General features: G+C 38.5%; 3 protein-coding genes across 4 annotated transcripts; 2 read left to right on the forward strand and 1 right to left on the reverse strand.

The window, feature by feature from the left end:
• Positions 1 to 1,668: 1,668 nt before the first annotated feature.
• On the reverse strand, positions 1,669 to 8,072 carry LOC311283214 (uncharacterized protein). The gene is made up of 4 exons (XM_084397520.1): positions 7,695 to 8,072; positions 7,237 to 7,388; positions 6,868 to 6,979; positions 1,669 to 3,948 (listed from the first exon to the last, which is right to left on the reverse strand). The coding sequence occupies exons 1-4, from the start codon at positions 7,963 to 7,965 to the stop codon at positions 1,808 to 1,810; spliced, it is 2,676 nt and encodes an 891-aa protein (XP_084253646.1). The 5' UTR covers positions 7,966 to 8,072; the 3' UTR covers positions 1,669 to 1,807.
• Positions 8,073 to 9,273: 1,201 nt separating this feature from the next.
• Positions 9,274 to 14,582, forward strand: LOC311282329 (uncharacterized protein). Its single transcript, XM_084396030.1, has 4 exons — positions 9,274 to 9,924; positions 10,848 to 10,975; positions 11,405 to 11,513; positions 12,315 to 14,582. Exons 1-4 carry the CDS (start codon positions 9,651 to 9,653, stop codon positions 13,385 to 13,387), a joined length of 1,584 nt encoding a protein of 527 aa, XP_084252156.1. The 5' UTR covers positions 9,274 to 9,650; the 3' UTR covers positions 13,388 to 14,582.
• Positions 14,583 to 15,179: 597 nt separating this feature from the next.
• LOC311282334 (uncharacterized protein) lies at positions 15,180 to 20,028 on the forward strand. Of its 2 annotated transcripts, none has more exons than XM_084396045.1 (3): positions 15,180 to 15,932; positions 17,099 to 17,214; positions 18,098 to 20,028. In XM_084396045.1, the coding sequence occupies exons 1-3, from the start codon at positions 15,650 to 15,652 to the stop codon at positions 19,205 to 19,207; spliced, it is 1,509 nt and encodes a 502-aa protein (XP_084252171.1). In that variant the 5' UTR covers positions 15,180 to 15,649; the 3' UTR covers positions 19,208 to 20,028. The 2 variants fall into 2 exon arrangements, with proteins under 2 accessions (XP_084252171.1, XP_084252170.1); XM_084396044.1 differs by having other exon boundaries at positions 15,356 to 15,947.
• The last annotated feature ends 1,041 nt before the right edge of the window (positions 20,029 to 21,069 follow it).

The raw sequence follows: 21,069 nt of genomic DNA on the forward strand, positions 1-21,069 counted from the left end.
ACTTTCAGCTGTTTGCAATGAACAAATCGAACAAAAGTTATTGAAATAGCTCAACACAACAAATGTTTCAAGTGGTTTCCCCAAATTCAACTGAAAATCCAACTTTTGATTTCTGCAGTCTCAAAATTAGTTAACGCCCTGAATACAATCCCTCATAATAACACACATCTGCAAAACAGGTGCTGTCTCAAGAACATTCAATGCAGTAATCAAGGGCTTCATTAGTTGCACCAGATGTGCTTGACCTAGAACACATGAAATATCTGAACTGGCTAGGTTTGTTGAGTCATGTTTGACTGCATGTTAGAAATATGGCTAAGTCAAAAGACGTCCAAAGTCCAAGTCCAAAACGTTAATAGAAGATATCATCGCCCTTCACAAACAAAGAACAGGTTACAAAAATATAGCGAAGGCACTAAATGTTCCTAGAGACGCCATTGGAAGCATAGTTTGCATATTCAAAGCTAAAGGAACAGTGGTTACACTACCTGGATGGGGCAGAAAAAGCAAGTTATCAACGGCCAGATTTCTGACAAGGCAGGTTCAGAAAATCCCTTGAGTGACTGCAAAAGACCTGCAGCAAGACTTGGTGGCAACAGGCAGAGGTTTCAGCTTGCACAGTAAGGTGTGTACTAAACGCATGCGGTTTCCATGCCAGAACTCCAAGATGTACACCACTACTGACCCAAAAGCACAAGAAAAGTCGGCTCCAAAGTTTGCTCAAAATCATAAATAAGCCACAGAAGTCTTGGGATTCTGTTCTGTGGATCGATGAAACTAAACTGGAACTTTTCGGCTCTATGGATCAACGGTATGTCTGGAAGAAGAAGAATGAAGCATGTGCTGAAAAGAACACTCTGGCTACAGTTAAGCATGGTGGCTCGGTGATGCTCTGGGGCTGCTTTGCATCTTCTGTCACTGGAAACCTGCAGCATGTGGAAGGCAAGATGGATTCATTTTTGTTTATCAGGAAATCCTAGGAGAAAATGTCATGCCATCGGTGATGAAGCTGAGGCTTGGGTGTCATTGGACCTTCCAACAGGGCAATAATCCCAAGCATACCTCAAATTCCACCAAGGCTTGGTTGCAGAAGAAGTCCTGGAAGATTTTACAGTGGCCATCACAGTCACCTGACTTGAAACCCATAGAAAATCTCTGGTGGGATTTGAAGGCATTTGCAACGCAAACCCGAGAATATTACTGAACTGGAGGCCATTAAGGAATGGGCTAAGATTCCATTTCCTCAGAAATGCTGCCAGAAGCTGGTGGCTGGTTATACATCTCGTTTGAAGCAGGTCATAACAGAAAAAGGGTGTTCTCCTAAGTACTAAAGATGCTTGCCATGAAGGGGTTGAATAATTTTGAGACTGCAGAAGTCATTAAAAGTTGCATTTTCAGTTGAATTTGGGGAAACCACTTGAAACATTTGTTGTGCTGGGCAAACAGCCCATTGCAAACAGCTGAGAGTCTGTAAATTTTGCCAATAAATCTGATTTGCAATAGGGGTTGAATAATTTCAATTACAACTGTTACAACAGTTACAACTGGTAACAGCAGTTTCACATTGAGAAATTAATAGAAAAATAATCCCGTTTTACTTCACATTTTAAAAAATGTTAACAATTAAAGCACTGTACAAAATGTATGCAGTAATGCAGTTAAAATATAAAAATATAAACTTTATTTACTTTTCTCTTTTAAAAATAGCATATCCATAAATTAATTTGCAATCAGGCCTAATACCATTATATTGTCTGTAACATAATATTTATGTACCGTATATCAACTGCTTAGTTAAACAATTACTTTAGGTAACATGTTGTGTGTTGACATGTTTCTTGAGATGAGCTGACTGAGTGAAACGTTTCCCACATTCTTTGCACTCAAACGGCCTTTCCCCTGTATGGATGAGCTTGTGTCTTTTGAAGTTACCTAGATCCACAAATCCTTTTTCACAGTGGGGGCAAATGTAGCGTTTCTCACCTCTATGCCCCTGCATATGCATATTCAGAGCAACCCTATGTTTAAACTTCTTCCCACACAGCGTGCATGAGAACGGCTTCTCTCCGGTGTGCATGCGCATATGGGTAGACCGGTCTGCCTTGGCCAAAAACCTCTTTCCACAAACTTTACAAGGAAAAGGCCTTTCTCCTGAGTGAATGAGCTGATGTTTGGTAAGGGTAAAGTGGTACACAAAACTCTTCCCACATTCTTCACACTGATACCGTTTCTCCTCTGCATGGACCTTCACATGCCGGTTAAGGCCTCGTGCACTAGGGAATGCCTTTCCACACTGGGAGCAGGTATAAGGTCTCTCTCCTGTATGAAGTCTCATGTGGTTCTCCAAGGCAGACGCGTTGCTGAGGACCCTTCCACACTCGGGACACTCAGTATTTTTCTGAAATGTTTTATTCAAAGGTTTCGATAAGACGTGACTTTCGCTATTGGAGCCAGCATGTGGTGTTTCACTAATCAAGTTGTTCTGCACCCGATCCACCCTCTTATCATTGACCATGACTCTGCCGTCCTCACCTTGTCTGGATTTAGAGAACATCTTTCTCTGTTTTCTCAGTCTAGACTGGAGTGTGGGAGTGTCTTCATCTTCCGAGAGGTCTTTATCATTTATATCTGTGGTTTCTGCACTGAAACATGGGGAAAGTGGTACGTCTCCTTCAAAGTTGTCAACTGGGGACACAGAGGACTCTGAAGATAGAACTGGCACTCTGCCTAAAACAACGCTAGCGGAAGCGACAGCTTGTTGCTCCTTAAGTGTCAGCAGAGGCGCAAGCTGCCCAGATGGTGGAAAATGGTGCATGGGTGCCTGCTCCGGGGCCTCTTGTGGGGTCATCACAATGGACGAGTGCAAATGCAAAGTTTCAAGAGATTTAAGCAAACCTGGTGTATTATCGGGTGGAGGAAACATCTGTTCTGAAGAACAGGAGAACTGATTGGATTGTGTTGGATATTGAGAATGTGTAACTGGAGGTTGAGGTGGGTTTAGGGAGACAGATCCCTGAATTGCATTAACTGGAAGGAGGGGAGAAGTAAATGGAATGTGTGTTGGAAGGTAAGAAGTCGGTGTCGGTTGAGTCGGATTATGTGGGAGCACCAAAGGGAACTGGAATGATGGACTTGAAGTCACAGAATGTTCTGGTATTACTTGTGGTGGTGCAAAAACTTGGGTTTGAGGTGGAACAAGGCTGGTTGAGAGAATCCGATCCTGAACGGCTGAAGGTGTATTTGGTGAGACAGAAATATGGCCTGATGGCATGGCAGCATGTACTTGTGGAGGAACCTCCTGGTCTGGTGTTTTGGTGGTTTGTGGTGAAAATAATTGTGATTGTATAAGCTGAGATTGGGTTGATGGCTCAGTGGCTTGGTTTGGCAAGGCAATGGTTGAAATACTTTTTTCTGTATTTGTAACCAATGCCTGAGGCCATTGTCTGGAGGAATGAGGCTCCATTGCAAAGACTTGGGTTGGAGTAACAGGGGAAAGAAAGGTGTTTTGAAGTGGATGACAGATATTTGACCCCACTTTCTGAGGGACTACTGTATGGTTAGATGTTTGAGGATTTGGGTTTGGTCGTCGGTGAACTGATGATGCTGTTGACTTGGCTTGAGGAACTGATGGAGCACCAGACAGCTCGATCATTGGCACAGACAAGTTAATAGTAGGAGCAGGAGTCTGGGCTGAATTAGCAAGTATAGAAGTAGTGGATGTCTGTGCTGGTGCACTGACATTTTGTCTTTTGTTTTGGGAAGACAAGTCTTCATTGATTTCCGATGTTCTTTTAGATGTACCTTGGATGGATTGTATAGACTGATTAGGTTTGTGACTACAGGAATCCTCTCTGCGACTACAGGAGGAAGGAATCACTGATGGTGGAGACTTTTCTCTAATGTTGCTATGGTGCCTGGTTATTGTTTGAAATGATGGTGGGATCACAACTGTGAATACAAAGAGGTGAAGATGCAAGAAATTAACATTAAGAAGAACAAAATGTATATAGAAATTTGTGATGTGCATTTTGGCTATTTGGACTGCGTGAATTCTTGAATTCTCAGATACTTTAGCTAAATATTTGAGTTGAGTGCTTGGGGTGGGATGGGGTACTTTCATTCATATTTTTAAATATTTAGTCTACATTGGTCTAGTCTCCAACTTTATTACAAAAAATGAAATACCTAAAATACATATTTTGTCAATTTCAAAAATTATGAAAATTATTAATATTTTTGTTATTTAAGAAGATTTGGCTATTTTGTGATATATATATATATATATATATATATATATTTATTTATTAGGGGTGGAACGGTACACAGAAGTCACGGTTCGGTACATACATCACGGTTCGGTACGAGTTCGGTATATAGTTTGGTTTAAATAAGTTTTATTAATAAAGTAAAGGCATAGAACCAGTTTATTTGTAGTGCACTGAGAATAGTTTTATATAATTAGTTTATTAATTAAATTAATAAAAAGACCTTGAGATATGTTTGGTAATTGTACCTGAATAAATTGAAAATTAATTTGCTACATTTCAGATTAATATATTTGTTTTCCTTAAAATTTTAATTAAGAGTAACTTAAACACTTTGCTGTTTGAATGATGTTCTGTATAAACAAAATGACGGAGTATGTTTTTATGTTTCCACTGTTCGATCGCGCCCGCGCCTCACACACACACACACACAAATATAAGTAAACACTTTGCGACTTTTCGATCGCGCCCGCGCCTCACACACACACACGCACACAAATAAAAGTAAACACTTTGCGACTTTCCGATCGCGCCCGTGCCTCCCTCTCTCAACATATTACAGCATTGCAATCTTTACATCGCAGTCTGCTTCAGAACTAAGGCGGGGCTACAGATTAGGTGTTCCTAAAGAACCTGCGTATCTAACAGTAGTTCCGCATTACATTAATTAATTTGCACGCGACTTTTATATTTTATTTTTATACCGTGTATTCGTGTAAATTTATGTACCGAACTGTGACGCCTGTACCGTTTCGGTTCAATACGATTACATGTACCGTTCCGCCCCTAATATACACACAACCCCAAATCAAGAAACTGTGATTTGTTAATTCTCTTTAACCTTTATTTAACTGACAAAAGTACAAAGAAAAGATTTTCAAAGGGACTTTTAATCTTTGGGACTGAGAACTCGTTATCTGTTTTTTCCCCAAAACAAGCTGAAGCATGGACTCATCTGACCACAGCACACATTTCCACTGTTTTAGACCATCTGAGATGAGCTCGGCCCAAGAGAACTCGGCAGCATCTCTGCAAAGAACTGATGTATAGCTTTCTCCTTGCGTAACAGAGAATCAAGTTGCATTCCTTGATGCAGACTGTTAAAGGGATACTCCACTTTTTTCGGAAATATGCTCATTTTACAACTCCCCCAGAGTTAAACAGATGAGTTTTACCGTTTTAGAATCCATTCAGCCGAACTCCGGGTCTGACGGTACCACTTTTAGCATAGCTTAGCATAGATCATTGATTCAGACGAGTCCAGTAGCATTTCTTTCAAAATGACCAAAGAGTTTCAATATTTTTCCTATTTAAAACTTGACTCTTCTGTAGTTAAACCGTGTACTAAGATCGACAGAAAATGAAAAGTTGCGATTTTCTAAGCCTATATGGCTAGGAACTATACTCTCATTCCGGCGTAATAATCAAGGAACTGTGCGGCCGTACCATGGGTGCAGCAGGCGTAGTGATATGACGCAGCGCCTGAAAATAGGTCTAATAGGTTAGACAAACTTAGTCCCGGTCACGTTGGAAGAAGTTACCGAGCTGGGGACTATTTTTAGGCGCTGCGTCATATCACTACGCCTGCTGCACCCATGGTACGGCCGCACAGTTCCTTGATTATTACGCCGGAATGAGAGTAGTTCCTAGCCATATAGGCTTAGAAAATCGCAACTTTTCATTTTCCGTCGATCTTAGTACACGGTTTAACTACAGAAGAGTCAAGTTTTAAATAGGAAAAATATTGAAACTCTTTGGTCATTTTGAAAGAAATGCTACTGGACTCGTCTGAATCAATGATCTATGCTAAGCTATGCTAAAAGTGGTACCGTCAGACCCGGAGTTCGGCTGAATGGATTCTAAAACTGTAAAACTCATCTGTTTAACTCTGGGGGAGTTGTAAAATGAGCATATTTCCGAAAAAAGTGGAGTATCCCTTTAAGTGACAATGGTTTTCCAAAGTACTCCCGTGCACATGTGGCTGTATTTAACACAGTAGCGTGACGGTTTCTCATGCAGTGCCATCTGAGGGTTCAAAGTCATGCACATTCAACAGAGGTTTACTGCCTTACCCTACATGTACTGAGAGTTCTCTGGATTCCCTGAATCTTTTCACAATATTATGTATGGTAGAAGGTGAAAGGCATACATTCTTTGCAATCTTGCATTTAAAAATGTGATTTAATTGTTTGACAATTCTCTCATGATATTTGGAACGAAGTGATTATATTTACAAAATATACATAAGTTGGTCAGTGAAAACTTTGAAAATCTTTTATTTGTAATTTTGTCAGTTAAATAAAGGTTACAAATCACAGATTCTTGATTTTATGTCCCAACTTTTCTGGTTTTTTTTTGGGTTGTATATATATATACATACATACATACATAAAATATATATATATATATATATATATATATATATATATATATATATTTATAGACATTTAAATGGAATGTTTAAAAAGTTCATTTTCATTCAAGTTTTAAAAAAGGGTATAATGATATGTATAATGTTTTTATTCTGTTCTATCAACTGCTGCTAAATGAGTAACAGAATATTTTCTCATTGTTCGGTCAAATTTGTGAATGACTCTTATACCCCTTTCCACGGTGTCCTTATTCGGCTCTCTGCGCACCAGTATCGGCTCAGCACCTTCTTGCTTCAGAAGAAAGTATCCTGGTGCGTAGTTGTCGCATTCAGTCTCACGAGGCTGAAGACACAGAACATAAAATCATAATGCATAAAAGGGCCAGCATTAAAATATTAGCCACTTTCTAAAGATCAAATATGAACATAAGATTTAGAAATGAAACTAAACTCAAAGTGACAAAGTCTCACCTCACATAACATTTTATGTTTATGACCTCAGTCTGTGTGAATTTTATTTGATATGCAAAACAGAAAAGTGGGAGGAAGGAAGGGAAAGAGAACCAGAATGAGTAAACATACTAGTCTATCGTTTCTTACCTCTTGTTTGATGAGGAGCAATGCAAGCTGTCTGCTCCCATCCTCACTGGCACAAAGATCTGTGAGTTTATCACTCGTAATGTCTCCCACACTAAGATGTGTCCCTATAAACTGAAGAGGGCTGCATCCCCGATCAACCAAAATGGGCTTTTCTGACAAATGAAAATGAAAAGTTTTTTTTTTTGTGTGGAAAATGTAGTTAACCCTTTTGAACCCATAGTCAAACCATCTTAGTCTAGTTTCTTTCTTCTAGATTTACTTTTTTAGCAGGACAGACATCACAAATGATTATATAAGATAATTCCATAGAGAGTTAAAAAAAAAAAAAGAAGAAATTCTGGCTTTTATGCAATGGTTACCATCTGATTACGTTTAAGCCGTTAAAAGTCGTTATCATTTTCCAGGAAGTGTCTATTGAACGCCATAACGCCACACATCGTTACAAGAAAAAGACCTACCGCACTGCACGCCAATATCACGATGTTTAGGGACATTGGCACTCTTCTGACTCCCACATTCAGTTAATCTCTTTGTGTCTTGGCTGGATGAATCACCTGTCTTCGTTTTGACATTCTCTTGTCTCAGCTGCACCAATTCCGCTTTCAAGCGCTGCAAAGTACCCTCGTAAAGTTTTGTCGCTTCCCTGACAGCGGTCAGTAATATTGTTTCCATTATGTGTGTGAACTGGGTCTGAAACCCGTCATAATCTTCAGGGCTCGCATCAGGCATGGCGCGATTCGGATTAGTTCAATTTTATGGAGCAGACGTTATATGGTCCCTTTGACAGAATCAACGAGGATTACACGTCCAGGGGAGGGCGGTATACTTCCGCACTGAATGTTAAAAACTTTTATTTATAGACTGCAGAAAAGGTTTGCGGTCTGCTTCTAAAACGACAATGTGACACATTGTGAAGCACTGAACCGTGGATGTAGATTTCGTCAAAAGAAAGAGAAACAAAACTTGATAGCTTATGCATTATTTGTGAATCTTTTTCTTAAGTGGTCAAATCTATTAATCAATAAATAAAAATGCATTACCTAGATTAAATATAAATAAGCATTGAAAGTGAAAGGTAATTCCTGTTAGGCTACTATCCTATGCAAAGTCAACTACTTATTAAATTAGCCTAAGTGTCACAAGTGAATTTTAGGCTTTTTAAAATTGCATATTTCAAATATGTCAGTTTAATGTTGTGCATCTTAACTTTTAGCATTATAATTAAGATTATGTCAATATAACTCAATTTAAACGATTTTAAGACTTATTTTGGCCCCCTGGAAGTTTGCTGAGGCACCCTGGTTAAGAACCATTGGCATAGAGTGGCAATCCATATTATCCATATAATTCAGAATTATAAAGTATCTGTATTTGATAAATGTATATGTTTTATACATTAATAGAAAAAATATATATATATTTTAAGAACTATTCACTAAAAATGTTTTTTAGGGAACCCAAAATTGTTCCTCTATGGCAGGATGTCAGTCCCAAAGAGCCGCTTACACTGGTTTTTGCTATAGTTCTTTGAAAATATTGAGAAATTTCTAATTTCTTGACTAATAAAAATGGGGTGGCCTAGTGATAGCATTGTAAAAAACATGGTAACATAAAAAACTTTAAAACTTTTGTGGATTTACTCAGTACTGAGAAGTAACTGATTAGATACAATATGGTTTTGTTTTTAAAAGATTATGACTGTTTTATAATACGTTCCACCGGGTCAAAGCCGACCCTGGAATACAAAAGGTGTATACAGTTTTTAATGCGACCTCACTTTGCCTGAGTCGCTGTTCAATTTCATACAGATAGACAAACGATGTAGTGAAGGCAAATGGTGACTGATCTGTCATTCTGACAAACATCTACTTTTCCGTAGCACAGAAGAAATTTACAAAGTTTTGCAACACCATGAAAATGAGTACATTATTTTGAGTAAAATTACACAGTAAACGACGAGTAAACTTTTTAAACTTTGAACTTTCTTACATTTTCGGTTGTACTGTCACTTTAAAGCCTACTTCCGCCCGTATGTTTGCTTTAGGAAGTACTTCCGGTCAGTCGCAGTCCCACACTGTAGGACGAGAGAATGTTCCTAGCTGGATCAGCATTGATTCTCAGCATATCGTTTATGTTACAATGCTTAATTGAGAGACGAATGGGAGTGCAATGAACGATAGTTAGCGTAAACAGTAGCTAGCACGAGAACAGTCATCGCTAGCATTTGGACTACAAATTTGACAAAACTAACGTTACAAGAAGGTTCAATAAAAACAGTGAAACGGTTTCACACCAACGATTTTGAAAAGACTAATGAAAAGCTGGAGGATAAATTGTTGGTTTGTTTATAATCACCGGAAGTAGCTAGACTAGGTTTTTCCATAGGGTTTTTCCCCATCCAAATACTCGTCATTATGTCCGAAGCCGTACACTCGTTTCAGTCACAGCTCTCCGGGGTCATGGAGACCGTTTTCAAAGCTGCCATGTTTGAGATCACCCGGCTCGTGGAGGACAGTTTCGTGAAGGAAGCGTCCCGCAGTCGAGAGCAGGTGGAGAGTCTCAAGAAGAGGCTCCAGTGGAGCGAGTGCAGAAGGAAAAACCAGGAGATGCGCGTCCTGAGGTGTGCAGTGTGTGGTGACAAAGCTCGTGTGTGTAACAATGAAAGAGAAGAATTGTTACCACAATCAGGTTTGTTCACTCAATTCAACTCAAACTCCGTGTTGTTACTATGTGTAATGTTCTACAAAAAGGAAATGTAATGATTTTATAATCTGTTGGAATATCATATACACTTAGTAGGCTAATTAGAACAGACCAGGAATTTATTGTGAAGTGTTTATGAATCATGCATGATGACATACTGGACACTTAACCCAGGTTAAACATAAATCTGGGTGTGATAGTTAAGGTGGTGGTCAATGTGACCCTAATTGGATTCAGTACAATTGACCAACAAAGCAATAAACATGACAAGGTTATTTTTAAATCTGAATTTAGCAACTTTTTTTTAAATCCAAAAGCTCAATATTATAAACAGCATTGTGACTATTTATTTAATCATTCCAAAAATGTTTTTCAACATTTTTAACAGAATAAGTAGAGCAGTAAAGCATGGTGCTAGCAACGCCAATATCATGGGTTCGATTCCCATTGAACAGAACATGCATGAACTGACAAAAGTGTACACTTTCAGTTTCTTAAATATACATGCATACATGTAAATACCGTTAGAGGGTAGATGAGAAACTGACATATCAAAATACATTAAATTTTTTTTTTTCGGGTCTGTGCAGCTGCCTTTAGCTGAAAACATCATAATAGTAATATGTTGTATATGCACATTCCAAACCACATCAGTGTTGACACTTTGCAGGCATTTTCCTGAGACTAAATGAATAACATCTTCAAGGAAAGTTGGTTAACCTTTGGTTTTCTCCAACTCAAAGATCCAAGTTGTCAAATTGACCTGCAGCATAATATAAAGGAATAGTTTAAAGACCATCATGTCATTCAGACCATATGACATTTTTCTTCCGTCCCTTTAAAGACCATTAAAGGACTGTGTAATCAATGCCCTCACAGTTGCTTTCACCCTTGATGACCACATGTAGAAAATGAACGCAGTCTCAAACAGGAGAGAGTTCCAGTTGGGAACTGGGGAAGCTGTGAGTTGGAGACTGACACACGTTTGGGAAAAGAGAGATTGGAAGATCAAACCAGACCCAGTAACACAACAGAGGTGAGTAGCCGAATGGATAAACCACTTTACTGATGACCTCTAACCTTGATGAGTTGCTCGTACAGCAGTGTTTCACAATGGCTGTGTCTGAGACCTGAAAATTCACTCTATTTTGTAAGTGCATGTTATTGATTTTATTGTGAACAATAAACCCGTACATGTAACATAAAAAAAAAAAAGACCTTGTAATTCTTAATTACTAACTTGATCTTCCGGTGAAACGATAGACTTCTCTCTGGTGACGTATGCTGGCCTTCTCCAATAATTTACAGTCGACTTCAAGCTTTCATTCAGATCTACCCCCATCCAATCATCAACTGATGACTGAATCGTTCATTTATTTCACTCCGATGTACATCACAACATGGAGGAAAAGATCTCTCACAACTTTAACATTCTGTGCATGTTCTGTCTTTGTGTTCTCTGTAGTCTGCTGGTACAGAGGACAGGAAACTGGACGGCGTGTTGAAAGAGGAGGCCCTCTACGTCACTGCTGATAATGAGGAGCTTCAGGATGGCTGGACACTAAATACTGAAGGTGTGATTTAAAGAGATCAATTCTGTCATCTCTTATGTCGTTCCGAACCCATAAGACTTTCGTTCATCTTCGGAACACAAATGAAGATATTTTTAATCAAGTCTGAGAGATTTCTGTCCCTCCATTGAAATTCTATTCACTCAAAACTTTTGACGGTTCATAAAGAGACCATAAAATAAATGCATATGAATCGAGCAGTTTAACCCAAGTCTTCTGAAGAAACATAAAAATTCAGGCTTTTATTCACATATAAACTTTGATCAGCAAACATACATAGAGCACTCAAATGTGGGAAATGGAAGCTCAAGTATGTTTGCTTGACGCGTGAGAACCAATGAGGTTCATTCTCGTGTGCTACACCAACACATTTGAGCTTTCACAAGAACCAGTGAGGTTTGTTGTACGCTTGAGCTTCTGTTTGCTATACTTGAGTGCTCTGTGTACGCTTGTTGATCAATGTTTCTATGCGAATAAAAGCCTAAATTAAATCTGTTTGTCATATAAAGTGATCATGTTTCTTCATTAAACCGCTCGATTAATTTGGATTTATATTACGATTATGAACTGTTTTGGGTGAATAAACATTTAATGGAGGGACAGAAATCTCTCAGATTTCCTTAAAAATATCTTCATTTGTGTTACGAAGATGAACAAAAGTCTAGTGGGTTTAGGAGCGACATGAGAGTGAGTAATTGATGACAAAATTAAAATTTTGGGGTGAATTATCCCTTTAAAAATCTGATTACTGCTTTAACCCTCTGAAATCAGACTGTGTTTGAATATTACATTTTGGTTTTCCAGGAGCTGAGAGGATGGATTTCTCAGCTCACAGTTACAGTGAGCAAGAGCTGCAACAGATTCAGGAAGACTGGAGCTCCGGACTTGAACAGACCGCTGACAGTGAGACGTACGCAAATATCGTAGACGTTCAGGGCTTGCCATACCGAACACATTACAATGCAGATGAGCTAGCGAGCTACAGTGTACATGAACTAGACATGGGAAACCTGGACAGTCTTGGAGGAAAAACTCAAGACACATTAGGTCATGCAGTATCGGTTGCAGTCGGGACTGATCAAAAGGACCTGGTTGAGGAAGGTGGGAGACGTTACAGCTCTTCCATTAGCGGTAAAAGAGGAAACAAAGCATCTTTACCTGCACAAGTCAACCCCGAGACAGAAGACGTGGATAGAGACTGTATACTTATTAATGCAGATGGCCACATACAAGACGCAAGCGCCCTCACGGAAGTTCACGGTGGGATTGCAGATGGGGCTGGACATAGAGGACACTCACTTTACACTGGGGACGCAGCTAGTAGTGCACCTTATAAGGGACATGCATTGAATCACTCTCTGAAGTCTAATGTTGGACAAGCATTAGGTGACAGCAGGGCTTCTGTGAAAGGCTACCCAGTCTCCCATCGAGTCGTTTCAAGTGCTGGATATACTTGTAACCAGTGCGGTAAGAAGTTCACTCAGGCCTGCAACCTAAAAGTCCACCAGCGTGTCCACCAGCGGGACGGTCTCCATTTGTGCAGCCACTGTGGCAAAGGCTACTCGTCCTTCAGTGACCTGCGTAGACACCGATGCAGCCAGAGCGGAGACAAACCCTACACCTGCACGCTTTGTGGGAACAAATTCAGCCGACTGTGGAATCTCAAGCTGCATCAACGCATTCACACGCAGGAGAAACCACACAAGTGCACTCTGTGCAGTAAGAGCTTTACCCGGGCCGACATCTTGAAAGTCCATCAACGTACCCATACGGGAGAAAGACCATACTGCTGTGGTATCTGTGGACTGAGCTTCAAACGAATGGACCATCTCAGGTCACATCATCGCAAACATAGTGCAGACCCGAATAATCAATGATGAAAATATTCACCTCACAACCTTACAGAGTTGACTTTTAAATTGTTGGAAGGCCATAAATCCTGACCGGACTTGTTTCCCATGAAACGTTACACTGTTACTGTAGAACCTCCCGTTGTAGTCATTATGTTTTCTGTATAATTTAACTTGTTTTTTTGTAAAGGCGGGCGGACACTGTGAGATTTTGCACGTCACGTACGTCATTGCACACATTATGAGTCATTTAACCTGATAAAAACAGCTGGTACACGGCACATGAGCATTCGCGCGAAACATGGCGACTGGAGCTTTCAATGTTGCTGCTGTAGCTTCGTATTGAAAAAAGAAAGAGAATAAAAAGAGAAGTGTGCAAATGATTTTGTGAAAAGCAGAGAAAACAACACAGCCATTCCTCTCAACAAAAACAACTAGAGAGTATTCGTGTTTGTCAGTGTATGAACACACTGAAGGGTCGCAGCCACTGGGCTATAATAATATGAATAGATCTAGCCTGTCTGACGTGGTTGTGTATGACTTGGCAATAGGGGACACTGGACAACAAATTATCGGGAGTTCGGGAGGTGCTTGTTACGTACACGGCTTGGCTTGTAATTCCTCTCACGCAATGCGAGCCGCGACCGTACAAGCATCAGCGATTTCCATGCGATATCTACAGAGAGAGAAAAAATGCGCCCAGCTTTAAAGGGATGGTTCACCTAAAAATTCATCATGTACTCACCCTTATGTCATTTAAACCTGTAAGACTTTTTCTGTGGAACATAAAAAAGATATTTTGAGAATTTGTTTTGTCCGTATAATCTGTTTGGTTTCCAGCATTCTGCAAAATATCTTATTTTGTGTTTAGCAGAAGAAATAAAGTCATGCAGTTTTAAAGGTTAGGAAACGATGACAGAATTTAAATTTTTGATTAGACTATGCCTTTAAGTAACATTGTGGTTAATGTGGCCATCTTTGCATCTGATGTAAATATTGTATTTTCTATGCAGTGGTAAAACATGGTCACTTTCATGATCTTTAGAATCTTATTGTCTACAAAGCTAATTTTGAAAATGTAGGCGGAGTGATTTCAGTTTATTAAAGTTTATTTTAAACTTGCCTAATATAGTTTCAAATACACAATGTATGTCACATGCAATATCAGTCTTTTTTTTTCAGCTCTCTGCCTCAGCCTAATTAAACATTAATTTGGTTGTCAGTTGATTTAGCTGTCTATTCCAAACACTTTTATAATAATTATGAAACACATTTTTGGCTCTTCAGAACTCATGTAAGGAATAATTGCCAACAGGCTATTGAACTATGGAGTAAAATATAGATAGGTGATGCACATATGAGATGTTAATATTGCTACAATGTGAAGAGGAACTGTAATGACCTGGAACTACTTCATAGCTGTGCATTTACTAAAAAATAATTGCACACCTTGCTTAAAATGTCTATCAACCAATCAGAATCAAGCATTTAACGGCCCCTCTGGTATAAAACATTAAAACAGTTGAATATTTCTGCATGTAATGTAACTTCTTGTTATGATACTAAGGGTCTAACTAAAAAAAATTAAGAATATTAAAATAATAATACTGAAAAGGTTAAAAAGATATTTAGCTGTGCCTGAGTTGTTATATTTTACATAGTATATGTGCTATGAAACTGCACAATTTTAGCTCATGTGTATTTCGATATGGGCTATTTGCCAAGTACATTTTCATTAGTGTAACGATGTAATTTTTTTTTTTTTTTTTTTTTTTGTCCAATTTTAGCCCAACAAGGCCACCGTACAATATGTGACGTCACTAACAACAAAATTATTGTCCGTTTTCTCAGACGCGCTTCCTCCTGACATGCTGAATGAAGCATTAGTCAAACATCTTGTAGTTCATACATTAACTAAATAAAATATGTAAAACATACTACAGTCAGCTGGACATGACGCGACGCATTCCGCCTTGCGCCTAAAGGATATTTATTTCGGTTCGCGGTTCGTAACGTTAGATGTAATGAGCTCGATGCTAACAGTGCGAGGTTTTTATTTTAGGGATTTGTATGATGATTGACTGGCCGTGAAAGTGTGAAAAGCCAACATTTACTGTGAATTTTTAAACCGAGTTTCCCAAAATGCTGATGTGTGGACTTAATAAGAAATAAAACATTTGAGATGGAAATCAGCATGGGTGGTCATTAATGTCATGATCACTGTTGTGTCTATGCATTCCGCACTCAATTCATCTCTATAAGAACGAGCTCGAGTAGATCAGATACAGGATGACGGGCACGCTGGTCATCTCCTTCCAGACTCGGCTGTCTGCGGTCATGGAAACTATTCTCAAGACCACCATGTACGAGATCACCAGGTTAGTGGAGGAGAGCTTCGTGGAGCAGATGGATCGAGGCAAACGAGAGGCGGAGGTGTTAAAACGGAGGCTGATAGTGTCGGAGGCCAAGCTGAGAGAACGGGAGAGGTTTAAGAGGGTGAGGTGTGTGGACTGTGGGCGGACAGCAGTGTCCAGGAGGAGGGTACTACACAGAGGCCCCGAAACACAGAGCAGTGAGTTGAACAAAAGTAATTCCCTCATTATTTTCCACAAAAATGTCCAGACATATTTCAAGGGATTATGTTTCTTATTTATTTATTTATATTTCCATATTTTTAATGCGTCGTGTGCCCCCCTGATTGAGAGCCAGTGATCAAGTGGTCTGTTATGGTTTTCCTGTCACATGATTACAAAATGGCTTCCCTCAAATGGTTTAAAAATGACAAAAGTAATTTCCTTGTGATCATTTCCCACAAAAGTTTCCATATTTCAAAGTATGTATGTATATATATATATATACACTTTTCATGGTTTCCTTGTCACATGACAACAAAGTGGTTTCCTGAGTGTGGTTATGCTACACTTTCATTTAGTGGACATGTTTTTCAAATATAAAAAGAAAATGTCAAAACGTTAATAAAAGAGACTGTCAGCAACTTTTTTGCCATGTATTTAACAGGAATTACGAATGAACAATACTTCTACAGCATTTATTAATCTTTATTCGTTTACATTAATGAATGCACTGTGAACTAACATGAACAAACAATGAATGACTGCATTTTTATTATCTAACATTAACAAAGATTAATACATACTTTAATAAATGTATTGCTCATTGTTAGTTCATGTTAGTTAATACAATAACTAATATTAACAAATTAAACCTTATTGCGAAGTGCTAGCCCACCATTTCTTTCAAGAATTAGCCTAAAGCTTTTGTTTTTAAATATTGAAATAAAATTGTATGTGAATTGTATTTTTAATATCTTTTTGAATACTGTCACCATGAAATCAAAATTGACAATTGTTATTTTTTATGGAATATTTCAGTATTTATTATAAATGATTTATCCAGCACATAATCATTTTTTTCATGTGCCCTCAAAATAACTTCCCCTTCCTCTTGCAACGACATCTTTTCTTTTCTCTGATGAAATATTTTTTCAGCCGTTTCACTCGGATATACGTCACAATAGGCAAGAAAAGACTGTTGCAACTTCCGCTTCATGCCGATTCTGATAGATCCGGACTAAAATATGAATGTCACGTCATTGACCCATGTACCACATTACATCACTATAAAATGTTTATGTTTAGTCAAAGTAATAAACTTGGTTTAAGTCCGAAGATGTATTGGAATCTGCTGACTAGATGCTCCTCTGTGTGTGTTTTTAAGGTTTGGAACATCCACTTGTTAAGCAGGAAAATGCTTCTGACAGTAGCTGGAGGTGCAGTCCCACGGGAAGCGCAAATCAGGAGAAGCCTTCAGCAACTCTGGAAACTAAACATAATGTGTGTATGCCATTGTTTTAATGGTAATATGTAGTGGCAGAGAAGACAAAAAGTATTTGGACAGTTTTTGGTTGCCAAAGGGCATCTGAGTGAACTTGAGGGGAACTGATATCTTACACTGGTGGAGAAAAGTTTGCAATAATTAAGATTGTTTTATGTTTTTGAAAGAAGTTTCTTATGCTCACCAAGGCTGAATTTGTTTAATCAAAAATACAGTAAAATACATTGTGAAATATTGTTACAGTTTAAAATAACTGTTTTCTATTTTAATATATTTTAAATAAATTTTCAGCATTAGTACTCATAACTTTAAATGCTTTTGATAAATTGAATAAATGCAAATAAATGGTGCTCACTGAACTTTTTATTCAACAAAGAATCCTCAAAAAAGTATAATTTCCACAAATATGTTATGCAGCACAACTGTTTTTCAACGTTGATAATAATAATAATAAGAAGAAATGTTTATTAAAGACCAAATCCGCATGAATGATTTATAGGATCATGTGACACTTTAGACTGGAGTAATGATGCTGAAAAGTCAGCTTTTCCATCTCAGGAATAAATAAAATAGATTAAATAATTTATTCAAATAGAAAAAAGTTATTTTAAATTGTGATAATATTTCACAATATTACTGTTTTTCATCATATAAATGCAGCCTTGCTGAGCATAATTCAATAAAATCTTAATTATTCCAAACTTTTGACCACCAGTCTACATCCTCTCAAAATGTAATGAACTCTGAGAAAGGCGTTTGTTTGCACATGCCACTTGGTTTTGTAATGCAATAAAATTAATAGATTTAAAGTGTCCAAAAACTGCAGTTTTCTAAGATCGTTTTTTAGCGGTTTCTAATTCATGCGCGCTTTGTCCATGACAGGCTGTTCAAGTGAGTGAGCAAAACCCTGGAGGAGAAGTGAAAGAGGAAACAACAGAGGCCAGAGACACGCAAGCTTATCTAGTAATACACTCTCAAATACACAAACAAAAAGATCCTCAGAGCCGTGTGGAAGAGACCAATGGACTCCGCAATACAGATTCTGACCACAAACCAGGTGGACCGTCCTGCACTGAAAGACCCGGGGATGAGGATGAGGTCAGACACCGAACCCCCCCAAAATGGTTTGACTCCAAAACAGACCCTTCGGCGCGGTCATCTGTTTCACAGCCAGAGCCAGTCAGGACCTCAGTATCTTCAGAGTCTCCGGGTTTGAGACCCCAGGTAAGCAGCATAGACTCAGGGTCCGTTAAACAGGAAGTTATAGTGATGCTTCCACCAGACTGGGAGGAAATGGAGAGAACCAGGCCTCAGATGGTTTCTGCTCACAGCAGTGCTAAGACGACACCGTTGGACCTTCAGCCTGGAGATCCTCTCACCGTTAGACCTCAAGTACAGGAGCGAGTCTCCTATCCCGCGCCTCCCGTCAAGGTTCAGAGCCTTGCACCACAAACCATGCAGCATCTCAGATCACCCGTTAGGAAGAACACGAAAATTGTTTTACATCCCAACGCGGTTGTGTCAGATCACAGCGCCAGCGACGTAAACCGAGCGCAATCCATCTGCAAAGGCCTTCCTACTCCAAAACCCTCCCACGTCCGTCAGTATCCTGAAGGAGCCGCTACAGGGGAAAGAAGTTTCAGCACCGTACATCCAGGGAGAAGTCTTCCGCAGATGGTCAGCGTGAGGGTTCAGGGGGACACGCGCCATCATTCGGCAAGGACGACGCACAATTGCAACCAGTGTGGGAAAGGCTTCTCTCACCTGTGTCACCTCAGAGCTCACCAACAGATCCACACAGGAGAGAGGCAGTTCTGCTGTACCATCTGCGGACGGAGTTTCACCAAACTGAGCAACCTGAAAGCGCACCGCAGGGTTCACACTGGCGAGAGACCTTACATCTGCTCAGACTGTGGGAAAAGGTTTACCCAGAAATGCAACTTGAAGAGACATCAGAGAATTCACTCTGAACTCTCACACGCCAGTGTATGACGAACCGTGGAGCTGTAATAGTGGTAGAATCTGTTATATTATATTAGTTGATGATGTTTCGCGGACTGGCTTAAATTATTTTTAATATCATGCATCATACTGAAAGCTGCACTAAACCTAACTTTTCAAACATTGTTCTGAAAAATTTCTTTTGCAGTGACGTGACTGGATCACTCAGGGGAATATGCAGATTGTATCATATTATATAAAAAGCAGAGGACTTTTCCACTCCCTCTTGATGTTACAGGCTATTGAAGTAGGTGAGTTTGTCTCACAAATAACGTTTCGTTTCGTTTCACCCTAAGATCAAAAGACAAACATTTATGCAATTAGATTTCCCTTAAAGACCTGAAAAACCTTTAAGATTGTTATTCATTATTTTTATTTCAGTGTAAATTAAATTCAACAAATACAACCATGGAATATACTTAGAATGCTACACATGCACATACAAATTTCTATTAGGTATGTATATACACAACCGTTCAGAAGATTGGATAAGAATTGGGTCAGTAAGATATATATTTTTAAAGAAATGAATACTTTTTTTCAGCATGGACTCTTTAAATTGACAGTAAATACATTTACAAAAGATTTCGGTTTCATATGTTTGATTTCTGTTTTATATTCAAAGACTATTAAGCTGCACAACTATGTTCAACATTGACAATAATAATAATGTTTCTTGAGCAGGAAATCAGCATATTAGAATGATTTCTGAAGGGTCATGTGACACTGAAGACTGGAGTAATGATGCTGAAAATTCAGATGTGTCATCACAGGAATAAATCACATTTTAATAAATATTAATAGAGCATAAGAGACTTAAAAAAAAAAAAAAAACGTTTAAATGGTAGGCTTGGGAGAAATATACTTAACTCTTTAAATAATGCCAATGCAAATCAGTCAATAAATAAGTCAAGTAAAATGATCATTTTTCAGTTTCTATATGCAAAAAGTAAATCTTTTGATTTTGATTTTGGGGTGAAATATGACCCGGACATTTCACGCTTTGGAAATTTTTTCTGTTTGCTTAATGCGTTTAATTCACTTCAAATTGGAGTTTTACAAGCCTTGGATAAGATGAATGCAACACAACTACTCAATGTTATTCTGTTAAACCAGATCCCTTTGATTTGTTTGTATATTCAGATGTGTAGCATTAGCTCTTTCAAATGGTGCATATACTCACTATTGCAACAGCGTTACTGTGTTTTTTATGAGATAGCCAGTAAACTTTGCTGAACAAATTGATGTGCATATGCTGCTGTGGGCTAAAATGGTTACATGTTCACATTTAGATGTCAATGCCAGATGTATTAAGGTTCAAACCTATGCAGGGGTTTTCAGATGACTATTTTAAAATGTAGTGACATGTGGCATGGCTCCAGTATTCTTTAGAGTGTATACAAAGAGTGGCAGTATTAGCTGGAACATTCACGCTACCATCCCATCTTTTTTTTAGTTGACTATCTTTTGCTGATTAAATGCCACACACACTGTGTTGAGTTACACACTGATTAAACTCTTCCAGTAATGCATGCAAACAGACTATTGGTGATTCAGGCACACCACAGTAAGCCATGTACATTACAGCTCAATGACTGTAATTCAGATTACTTTCTTCTTCTTTTTTTCTGTGAAAATGACAAATCTGAATAATGATGTTACATTTGAAATGGACCAAACGTGCAGGAAGTTCATGTCTCTATTTTATTCATATATATGTTGTTTTGTAATGTTTATGTCAACAAAATTAAATAGTTCTCCAGCTCTTTGGTAGAGTACTAACATACAGTACATGTGTTTTGTGTTGTTCTCATTTCTTTTTCCATTTTATTTTAATTATAACTGACACATTT

This window comes from Rutilus rutilus (assembly GCF_951802725.1).
Source record: "Rutilus rutilus genome assembly, chromosome: 2".
NCBI lineage: Eukaryota > Metazoa > Chordata > Actinopteri > Cypriniformes > Leuciscidae > Rutilus > Rutilus rutilus.